We start from the raw sequence: 12,238 nt of genomic DNA, 5'->3' as shown, positions 1-12,238 counted from the left end.
ATTTACTGTAGCTAAATTTGGTAAAAAGCACCTGGCCTATTAACCTTGAAGACCCATTCCTATTTTATTCTATGCCTACGCAGAAGTAGGCTTACACAATTAATGGCAATATTTCCCCAGTCATAGAATATTGCTGGAGCCCCAGAAACCAGCCCTGCTCCGCCCCAACTTCTAATAATGAGTTTTCAGTGTGCAACGGAAGATGTGTAGAGTTGTCAATAGGGAGTTCCTTCTAATATGGTGCCAGGATAACAACAAGTAGCCTAGTAAGACTCGGCCTCATTTTACAAGAGATCGCTTAACTCTTTCATGGAGCGATGATCCCTGGATGATCCCTCTGTGCAGTGTTGGCAGAATTGTCTGCTTATCCTCTCAGGTGTAGCTGCAGAGCTCAGGCTCCTCCCCAGCCAGCTCTTTCTGACCGGCCTGTCAGAAGAACAGGAAGACTATCGCTAAAGACGTATTCGCTTACCCCTGTCAGTAGGGGTTAAAAAGTTAACTAAACTTGTAAAGCAGTCATGGAAACTAATTTAGGAGACACAGTCGGGGCAAGTCGTCTCTAATACCAACTCGTCTCCCTTATTGTAGTCGCCGAAACAAGTGGAAGTGGGAAGAGCGGAGTTTTTTTTCCTTTCCACGGAGACTTTACCTAGCGTTACTGTAGTCAGACGAGCTAGCATAGCTAGCTAAAGCTAACGGTTAGCTCAGTTACCGCATACTTCGCGACTTAATATTCACATAGTTTAAAGCTTCGGTTTGTGTAACATGCGGATACTGGTAGAATAAATCCTCATTTGTATTTTATAAACGCAACAGGTTTTATTCGTACTTCTCGTCCCGGGGACTTGGGGCTGTGCTTTGAATTTCCCTCCTTCAGTGATACAGACAGGCGGCTTAGCGAAGGGCTTGGGGTTGTTGGCTTTTTACCAAATCATTAGCAACTTTGTGCTAATTGTGGCTAAGTTAGCAAGGGCTCTAGCTTAGGCCAAAGGTAATTAACTGTTGGCTTTTTCTCAAAGTTAGGAAATACCGTTGGAAGAAACGTTTGCTTTTGTTTTTTTACATTTGAGTACGGGTTACGATTAGCTAACGTTACCGCCTCACAGTTATTTTGACACCCAAGGAAACGGATTAAGTTATAAATATGGATCCACAAACGGGGAGCTCTGCCTCAGCTGCAGGTCCCAAGAAGGACAAGAAATCGAAGAAGAACTATGAGGATGGAGATGGGAAAAAGAAATTTGTGAGTATCCTGGAGGTTCAACTTGCTGTCCCTTTTATGACCTTTTTGGTTACGTAGTCTCAAAAATGTTACCCCTAACTACACAGATGTTGAACATATTCTTCCTCTAGGGTGAAGCTACAAAGCAACAAACTGCCACTATACCTGCATTTACTTTCACGCCCTAAAGCTGCGCACAAGTTGTCAAAATGGCTTGAAATGTTGTCCTGTAGGAATTATGATTTAGGTCAAAGTAAGTGTAACATAAGAGCAGCTGCTATCCAACTTTGAAAACTTGGACTGTGCAATAAACCTTAAGTAATGCAGTCCTGACACATTGCAACACACAACAATGACTCCCAGGTTTTATTAACAACGTTTTGAAAAACTATAAATATCAATCCATTCATACAATAATTCACGTTATTCACTAATGATTGTTGTATGTTTTTGGACAGAGGACCAGTTTGGTATGGCATCATGTGTTGCATACCTGGCTGTGTCAGTATGTGTGATTCAGTGGGGTGTCTTGTTGGAAGCAGAGCAGTAACAGTCACCAGTACTTATGCCTGTCATTAGTCATGCCAAACTGTTGTGTAACACAACTCCTTGGCCATGTCTAGCAACAGGTGGAAACTGATATTGCACACATTGACAAATGGTAACCATAGACGATTCACAGAGGACACCCTCTGTGGCCCCTCGTTAACAACAAAATGTGTTTTATATCCTGCTGACAAAAATGAACACAAACAATACACATTTATACAGACGCGTTCAGGCTTCTTGTTAAGAACTTTTTCATGTAGATTTAACCACTGGTGCATGAGCCTAATTGCATGTAGACTATGCCAAGCAGTAGTGGTAGCTTTTAGGTGATCTTGGTTCCAGGCATTGTTTTTATGACAAGACACAGTCAGCGGAGTAAGGAAAAAGATGTCCAGGCTGGACAGTAAGTGAAACTCAGTCAAGCGTTTGGAAACAGAGACAGTAGAAGACGATAATAAAAAAGAGTTTAATAAATGGGATGGTATTTCATTTGGACTATTGTATTCAAAGGTTTAGCTATGGCTAAGTAAACATGAGTCACAGACAAAAATCGAGTGAGTGTGTGAGTGTGTGAGTGTGTGTGTGTGTGTGTGTGTGTGTGTTTCTTCCAGAATTCCGAAAGAGGTTAAGGGGTGTATAATTATGTGTGGCTTGACTTGATCTACAGTGTGACATAGTCTATCTTGTCTGTATTATTAACTTATCTTTGATTTCATCACTCTCTATTTTCCCCTCTTCTCACACATACCAGGGATGGTCTGGATCAATGGAAGTATATTTACAGAATTAATGCCAGATAATAGCCCTCCGCTTCCGTTCTGTATGTTACCATTCTTAAAACCTCTTTGCTTCAGGAAACAACAAACTCTGAGCTAACAAGCTGCAAACTGAAAATGGCAAGTTTTAAAGGAAATTTGGATCATGCAACAAGAGCTGATATGCTTGGTTCTGTCAGGGCATGATTGTTAAGGTTAACAAAGAATATGTTTACCACATTTACTATCTATCTGGGATGTTTTGGACCGAAACGAGAAGACTGATATGGACAAAGTAAACACTGCGATACACCAGTAAGAGCAAGTATTTATACGTACTTATGCTTAAGATTCAATGCATAACCATAAATCAAGCTTTAGGTTTAGCATCAACTAGGTTTAGCATTATGACAAATGTTATGGATGTTGGCAGCATTAGGCATTTGTGACAGATGAACATTTTTGTACTTTGTTTAAAATCAGCAAAATAAGTAAATTTCTGTTCTGCCCCAATCACTACTCCATGTATTGAATGTTGCTTAATCCAACATTTCCATGTAATGTTTACTACTGTACATCTAAATAAATAAACATACGCCTGCTGTACTGGTGTGATGTTCCACTGCTGTGTGGAAGCATGTATGTAAGCCTGAACATGCATCTGTCTCAGTTTACACACGTAGGTGTTTTTTGAGATATGTAACCGTCACAGGAAAGCTTAACACGATTTGCTGCACTTCCAGGTACCTCTGTTACTGAGCATGATACATGTATTTAGTTCTCCCTGAAGCACTATCTGTGTTCTTCAGGCCTAGAGAGAACGGATCAACATCCATGAATGCTGTTGACATAGACAGGCTGGCTCAACCCAGCAGGCAGACACAGTGTGGATTAGCCAGGGATCACTGCCTTGGACAGTTGTTTGGGATACAAGGTGAATTGTAGATCACAGATTCTGGCTCTGGGACATCTTGTTGTGTTTGGCAGGTTATCTCTTTTATTCAGGTGAAATGTTGGCTGAATGCTCTCATGTAGAAGTGGAATTTGTTCAGGCCCTGATGAGAAATATTAGTTATCAAGGAGAAGATAACCTGAGATTTGAAGTAAGTTGTGTAAAGCATTTTCTTCTGGGGCTTCTTAGACATTTCTCTCAGAATATCATTGGTTATTTACTAGTTATTGGCATTTCATTTTGTCATTTTAATCAATGAGATAATGCCATTGGTTAGATTTTTAGCCAGAATGATATAACATTATTTCAGACATTTCAGGCTGTTTCAGAGGATAGCTTGACTTAATAAAAAATTGTACAGTAATTTGAAAGAATATTGCCCTTTGTGACATTTGGCAAATTATATTTTAATAAAATGTATGATATGCTCATACAGTATATCATTTGTAACTTTTTTAAACTAACTTCCAGCATTAAAACGTGCATATACACATTTCTTTTTCCGGGAACTGCAAGAAAACCACCTGTTTGTTGATGCCATACAGAGATCCCTCTAGTGTCTAAGCAGCACATATTTATCGCTCTAGTTGAATATTGACAGAGTTAGAAAATATTCCGACTTGCTCTTGCTCAACCTACAATTTGGGCTGGATTTTGATATTGTGAATCTGGTCTTACAATAAAAAATAAGACAGTTAGAATTGTTTTGGAAATGGATTGTAGTACCCTGAATCCAAATCAAATCGTCAAGTACCCATAGATTCCCGGATGTAGTGTCTTAATACAGAACATATTGCAGTATGTTGCCACATTGATTGTTACTCCCAGTGTAAATAATTAAAAAAAAATATTTAAGGGCTGTTATAAAATGTTGGAGACACGTTATGCCAACACGACTAAATAATAGGCATTGGACGATATGCTTTTGACCCAATTTGATTCTTTCACAATACATGGCTGCAGATTTGATTAGTATTGCAATTTTAATTTATTGTGATTGTTGCAAACTATTGTGGTTTGATGATATTGCTGTTACGTCCCTATCATGTCTAAGGGTGGAGGACACAAACAATTAAATAATAAACCTGGGGGGAAAGGCGGAAACGCTGTAAAGTTAATTTAAAAGATTTTATTATACAAACTAAAACAACTTGAAACAATCTACTAACAAAAGACAACAAAATATGACAACCAACACAAAACACCACTGGCTCTGGCTCCACACCAGCTTCCACTGAAGCCCATTCCCTCCCTGCTCAGCCTTTTGCTGCAACTTAATCTCTCTCCTGATTGCTGCTGAACAGATCCAGCTGTGGTAGGGACATCACCAGCACACCTGGAGGGAACTACACACAAGCAGAAAACACAGCAAAACAGCACAGCACGGAACAATGGCACCTTGCAATTTTAAATAATACACATTAAGAGACAATATATCATGAGACATATCCAAAAAAACAAACAAATTGTTTTCTTAAAATAATGCATATCATGTCAGTCAGTCTGACTTTTATTTTAATTTGTAAAGAAGTAAATAACATGTATTTTTCATTGTACTTGCTCTGTTTTGCTGGAAACAGATATAATGTAGTTGGTGGTACCGTATAAACAATATTTAGATGAATCATTGGTAAAAATAAAACCATGTGTGTCATCATCCCCTTACTGTCTCACCTTTACTCACTATCTAATAAACAAAAACACAAAATGTAAAATACAAAATGGAAAATAGATTAGGAACAGCCATAGACTGTAAAAATTAAGTAACAGCACTGTGTGTGTGTGCGTGTGCGTGTGTTAGGGATGGAAATGGAATTTAAATGAATTGGATGAAAATAAATTGGCTTAATGCAGGCTTTTGGGATATTGGCCTAAGCTGGTAAATATAATCCTTTTTCCCACCTGAAATCCTAGGGGCAATTTTTGCCCCCAGTCAGGTTTTTAAGGGGCATTTTGGGGTTTCTTGGAGAATTTTTACCCTTAGACCTCCCACTATGTCAAACAATAAGTTGTCCCACTCCTTAACTGAAGTAATGCATATTTGTATTGCAACTTCTCAGGAAAACCACAATACTCTTGTGTAGTCAGTCATAACAAGAGAAGAAAAACAATTAAAATATAGGGCAGTTGTTTCACTTTGTTTGTTTTAAGTTATATGCAGTTTTAAATATGGCGATGATGCCCAAGTTGTTGCCAGTGGGCACATGTTGAACACAGGTTAACATGTTGGTGTTTATCATAATAAATAGCAATAATGAGTGCACCTTCCTTCAACCATAACATAACCTTGTGTGTACATGTGCCTTTGTGCAGATGTGCACCTACTTCCTGGGGGAACCACCTCAGCAAATGCTTAGTTTAAAGTAAGGCCATGAATTAAGCCAGTCAGGTCACAGCACTTTATTTAGTCTGGTTTAAGTAGAGTTGTTGAAAATTGCTTTGTTGCACAGTGGGTCTGTTTTGCCCTCTTTCTTATGTATGTCTGTTATTGTCTCCTAAAAAGAGACAGACAGACAGACACACACACACACACACACACACGCAGTTTCCTGTTCTTTCTACATCACAGGAGAAGAAGAGCGCACTGTGAGCTGAAGAATAGGATGACTTGAGTGACAGCGTGAAACTGGAGTGGTTAATGGTTTGCTAGTGGCAGGGGCCTCTTGGTTCAGAGTGCACGGGAGTATTTTAGAGAGCAATGCTCAGCAAGTGAGCAGAGACCTGGCAGAGAAGAGTGTGTGACAGATGGTAAAAGAGAAAATTAAGAAAACAGAAAGGCAGATAAGGGGATTAAGAAAGGTAGAAAAAGTGCTGTAGTGGGAGTGCAGTCAACAATAATACCAAGTTACAGGTGGTGTGATGGGTATGTAAAGCTTAAATAATTGAGTTGATTCTAAAAACAGAATTAAAGGGTAATTCTCAGTGGTGGAAATGTTCAACCATGGTGCTCCTGTCGTCACAAGTCAGTAATGTGATTGCAGGTCTTGTTTATTAGTCAGAGAGAAAACTCCTGGTATGACATAACTGATGAGACGTGGACAGAAGTGCAACATTAGTAAATAATGCACAGGGAGCAGGTCTGCCATTGTGATTCATCGTGGTCCTTTTAAATGGTTACCTCAACGAGACTTTCTTCTTGGATGCTTTGGAATGGATTTCTGCTAGCAATTTTATGTGCTTAGCTCACTGCTGTTGTCATTTAATCTCAAATTAGAAGAGTATCCTGTCCAGACATCAGTGATTTAGATGAAATAAAGACGCTTGTTGGAATAATCTGCAACGGATGATACTGATTAACATGCTCTGTCCTTACTGTACTTATAGATCAACTAGGATCTGCTGTTGGCTCAGCAGAGGACTGAGTTTGGTTTGTTTTGAGGCCTGTTCTGACTGGATGTTAGAGCTGAGTTGTGTAATAAAAGTGCTGGTACAGACACACAGAGGAATGCAGAGTCACTACACCACTAAAATTCCATACTTGGAAGAGTGGAATCTCACCTTTACCTGTTTTTTGTTTCAGACTTTACAATTGACTTTGTGAGCACATGTCTTCTGATTACAATACATTTGAAGTGCTTGATGGCTGTATAGTTTCAAAACATCTCACAGATTGGTAGTCACTAGGTCCATGCAATTGTGGAGGTCTTTGCATGTTGCTGTAGGCAACTAAAAGTCATACTTCCAGTGATTGTCCCTACACCACTGCAAACATAAACAGAGAACTTGCTAGTCACAAGACTGTAACAAAATACCCACTTTAATAGACTTACTCAGACAGCTAAAGAGTTATATATTAACCTTTCTAAATGTTGTAATCAGTTTGTATCAGGATTGTGATTTTTGTCCCCCATTTCTCACATTGAAAAGCAAAATATGGAGCTAATGTGATATGGCAAGTGTGGATAAGAGCATTACTGAGACGGAGAACGACTCCCAATATACATCTATCTATAAATTACAGGAATGTCTGTCTGTCTGTCTGTCTGTCTGTGTGTGTATGTTATTTGCATATGTCTCCAACCGTTAGTCTGATGGATTTCAAACTTGACAGGTGTCTTGCTAGGGGCAGTGCCAAGTTTGACGTTTGGATTAGAAATGCAAAATATATCGTTAAATACATATATGTAAAAGAAGCACAGAAGTGGCAGACAGAGCGTGATGCAACCTATAGGCAGGCTACCTACAGTGAGGAAAATAAGGATTTGAACTCCCTGCTATTTTGCAAGTTCTCCCACTTAGAAATCATGGAGGGGTCTGAAATTGTCCAGAAAAAATCCAGAAATCACAATGTAGGATTTCTTTTAGTAATTATTTGTATGATACAGCCAAACAATCCCATTCCAAACCGGCACATTTTTAACTGGCACTGTACTAGTACATACAGGTATTCTGTTTAAAAGAGACATTCCAATGCAGTATTTATAAACCACTTTTAATAGGCCTGCACAATAATGGAAAAAACTGACATTGTGATTCTTTTTTCACCCTCTGCGATATATATTGCGACATGAAAAAAGAAAAAGTAATTTTTAAAAGATGACTTCTCTATTTGGAAATATTAAATCATTCTCCACTACTGCGATGATTTTGTAGCGAAGTGCATCTACATAGAAGATGAACTATGATAAACTTTTATGCTTTACAAACGCCAAAGCAAGTAAGCGCTGTGACTAGGCCTACTCCTCTGAAGTGATTTTGAGAGGGAAATTAGGTAGAAATACGCTAGTTGACTAGCAAGAAACCATTGTATTCATATAATACTATCAATCCAGGCTAAAGTGTATGACAATCACTGCATGTTGTTTCCTCTAAATTTCAGGTTGTGGTCGACTAGCGGGGCCAGCTTGTTAGTTTGATAAATTGATCCGACCTGCATGTCACGAGCACTAGCAACAAACTCTGTGTATCCAAGAACAATCAAATCAGTGTAAATGATTTTGGATCAAACACAGACTTCTGTTGTAGATTAGTCTTACGATTGGAGTGTCGCGGCTCCAAACCTTAACGTTAGCTGGGACGGACGGACCCCTTGTTTCTTTAGGCTAACTATATTAGCTTTTACCTGGCTGGCAGCAGCTTTGTGTGGGAGGAAATGGACGGGATACGTTGTAATTATGTTGCATTAATCAGGTGATTTAGTTCGTATTTGCAGCAAACATATAACACTGACTACTGTAGCTTCACTGACAACCCATCAAAACTTTGCGCATCACTGTTATTTTTTATTATTATTCAAAAACGTTTCTCAATAAAAAAAAACAACACAATTCACAGTGTGTAAATATAGTTATTTTTCTCATGTGATAGTATACATGCCATTACAAAAAAGATTTTGAATCTGTAGAGCTTGAATGGCGATACGAATGTGAATCAGTTTTTGTTTTTGTCCAAACCACTGTAACAGCATTTTGTTGTTACTGTCAAGTGTCATACTGTCATTTAATAAGTTAACTGATCATATAAGTTATTTGCAGGCTGCTGTGCAACGTTAAGTCATAAAGTGGCAAGTCAGGACATCAAAATGACAGGAATGATAAATCATTGTTGAACAGAGAGTATGTCAGTCAACCGCTAACTTATACTCTGATGAAAAAATGTCACTGTCACAACTCTCCCTTGTACTTGTCAGTTGGTGACAGTGTTGTATTACTGTTTTTTGTAACAATCGTGTCTTGCAGTATGTGTTTGCTTAGCAGTGTGTCATTCTGCCATGCATGTGTTGTTTAGTGTGATACAGCAAGACTGTAGGGGAAACAGCCATTCTTTGTCATGCTTATTTCCCCTTACTCAGAAAAGAACTTTCAACAAATGCCTGTGTGTACATATGTTGCCTAAAGCTATTGAAAATGCACCTGTCAGTTTCACTTGCTTAGATGTTTGTCGAAGGCCTTCCAGAGGTGTAATAAAGCCCACTCAGTTAAAGGGTGAAACAGACAGTGGTTCTTAATTTGTTGTGTACACTCTCATGACTTTTACTTAAAGAAAACTACCACCTCTGTGCATTTCAGGCACTTTATCGCAGAGTTAAAGAAATGTGGCTCCCATTATCAGCAGGGTTTGCCTGTACTTCAGCAGAAGGATAGGAAATTATGAATCATAATATTCATTTTGTGTTAAAACTCCTCCTGGGTGTTGACTTATTGTTCACATGCACATTTTGTCATCTGTTAAATCTGACTTCTCCTTCTTAGTCTTTTTTTAAATGTTCATTTGTTTACATGTAGCCCACACGTACAGGCATACAGACATGTCACCACTTCAACACTATTATTCTTTCACAAATTCTGAAAGCTGCAACAGGAAGTTGTGCAAAAATAACGACCAGTATGCTTCCTTATTCGTCCCCATTATTGCTAACCCTTATCTCTTTCCTTCCTTCATTTACATCCATTGTGCAAAGAGGTACCAGGGGTCCACTAAATATGTTTATACACAGCCCACCCTCAAATCTTTGGAGGCCTGGATGCTTTAGAGGCCTGGATGATGTTAAAATACAGAGCAGGGTTTTTTCAGTGGAGTCTAATGGAAAGGTTGAGGTAGGTACCCTTAGCAAATCAGGACATTGTTTCTGCTGGTGAGTTTTTGAAACACTTTGAGCATCACAACTTATATTTCATTCACCTCTATTGCCCCCTTTTAACGATAAGACAATAAGATAAAACAGGAACCACGGTGGTTGTCACTGTTGGGAGAGGTATGCGACCACACATCTAGTGTGATGACCTCAGTTCAGTTAGACTCACCTTCAACTCAACGTTTCCTCAACAAAATGTCAATAGTGTTTGTCCATCACAAGTTTACTATTGGACTATATATAAAGAAAAACAGAAAATCCTCATATCTGAGAAAAAATTTGAACTATGTATTACTGTTTGTGGCAGATCGTTAAATAACGATTACATTACATAGTGGGGGACAGAGGGCATTGCTGTGAAGGGAGTTCCTCAGTATACTTGTGCACTAGTGCTCTCTCTGTCACTTGTAATCAGAGAGGTGGATAGACAGACCTGTAGACTGATCCTCGCAGATATGAATGTTCTTGACTGTGTTACCTATGTTGTGGATGGGGGACTTAGTTAAGATTACAGCGTCAGTCCTCCGTGACTCTCCTCAGTCTCCCCCTGAGAGATTACAGCTAATCTTAGACTGCTCTGTGTATGTCAACACCACGATTGTTGACAGCATGGGCATATGTGTCGCTCTAACAACTGAGTGTTTGGATGACAGCCTTCTATTACTGTAGGAATGGAGCAAGTCGTTAAGACAGTAACGACTGTGTAGGAAATTTAGCTTTTGGACCACATGCACACCCTGCGGTGCCCTGGCAAGGAGTGTAGGAAAGTAAGCTTAACCTTTAAGCTGTCAATCACATTATAATCAACATGTGAGCTGATGTATAGCAGAGGCTTTAGGGCCCATAATGCAGTAACAAATAGATGGCGCTGTGTTAATTGCCTAGGCATATCCAAGTAATAATATTTTACTGTATACTCTCATATCGCAACCAGCTATGCTCACAAGCCTGTGATTCATGTCATTCATCTTCTTCCTGAGGTCTTACTTTGTCGATACACCCAGGAGCTGACAGGGACACCCCCAATCTATGAAGAGAGGCAGACCATCTGCTTTACTTCCTTAGCTTTTTGCAGTTAACATTTTAAGCAGTTTTTATTATTTGCAGTGCACGCCTGTCTTAGGTCATAGGTATGTAATGAGCTAGTCGTTGTTGGGCTCCAAGCCACCATAGGAACAAACCCTGCCTCTGTCCCTGTTGATTCAGAAGGCTGCAGTCATCCGGACAAGCAGTCAGTGATCCATGCATATCACCCAAGTCTCTGTGTGCTGTTACAGTGGATTGGGTATGTAAGGGAACGAGGGAGGTTGTGAGAATTTGTGTGTGTGGGAGACACTTACCAGTTCTTGTGGAAATGTGGAGGTCAAAGTTTGAGATTTATGTACAGTATGTGAACTTGTTTGTGTGTTAGGGATGTTATGGAATGGAACGCTGATGGATGCTTCACTATGCTTGTGATCAGACGACGTGTGTATGTGGAAGAGGTTAAATGTACTCTGTGGCAGCCTTATCAATTATAAGACTTTAGGCTATCAGGATACAGCCGTTATTGTTTTTTTAAGATTATTGTTTTGGGCATTTTAGGCCTTTATTTTTTTAGGACATATGACATGAAAGCGGAGAGAGAGGGGGAATGACATGCAGCATTGGGCCACAGGTCAGAGTTAAACTTGCGGCCGCTGCGTCAAGGATTAAACCTCTATATGTTCTGAAAATTATAAACGCACCACTTTTGTTTTTGCTTCCATTTTTCATGAGCTGAACTAAAAGATCTAAGACTTTTTCTATGTGCACAAAAGGCTTAATTCTATCAAATATGGTTCACAAATCTGACTAAACTTCTCCTTTGCCCAAAACCAGTCAGTAGATGGTGTTAGTGTTTAGAGAGAAATAAAGAGAGAGAGATTCCCCCCCCCCGCCCCCCTTTTATGTGCATTAAAAAAAGTCTTCAATCTTCGAGTTCAGCTCATGGGGGCAAAAACAAAATTGATGAGTTTTATAATTTTTTTCAGTGTATGTGCGTCTGCTCTACCAACTGAGTAACCCGGGCACAGGATACAGCCGTTATTGAAATGACTCTGAAAGTCCTAATGCCTCAATACCAGAGTTTTTTTTTTTTTTTTTCTTCAATCTGTATTGGAATGACTGTTACAAGTGCAAAGTAAGCTGAGGTCTCTGAAGCGTGC

At 39.3% G+C, this 12,238-nt stretch overlaps 1 protein-coding gene across 3 annotated transcripts in view; it reads left to right on the top strand.

The window, feature by feature from the left end:
- Nucleotides 1–273: 273 nt before the first annotated feature.
- The window catches only part of LOC117951343 (protein diaphanous homolog 1-like), a 91,893-nt gene continuing 79,928 nt past the window's right edge, over nucleotides 274–12,238 (top strand). For all 3 annotated transcript variants that reach the window (XM_034883019.1, XM_034883020.1, XM_034883018.1), the window contains exon 1: nucleotides 274–1,243. In XM_034883019.1, coding sequence (XP_034738910.1) covers nucleotides 1,145–1,243 — 99 coding nt within the window. In that variant the 5' untranslated portion in view covers nucleotides 274–1,144. The remainder of the gene's footprint in view (nucleotides 1,244–12,238) is intronic.

Source organism: Etheostoma cragini, chromosome 10 (assembly GCF_013103735.1).
Source record: "Etheostoma cragini isolate CJK2018 chromosome 10, CSU_Ecrag_1.0, whole genome shotgun sequence".
NCBI lineage: Eukaryota > Metazoa > Chordata > Actinopteri > Perciformes > Percidae > Etheostoma > Etheostoma cragini.
Note: the sequence above shows the minus strand (reverse complement) of the source record. Positions and strands in the feature narration are given on the sequence as shown.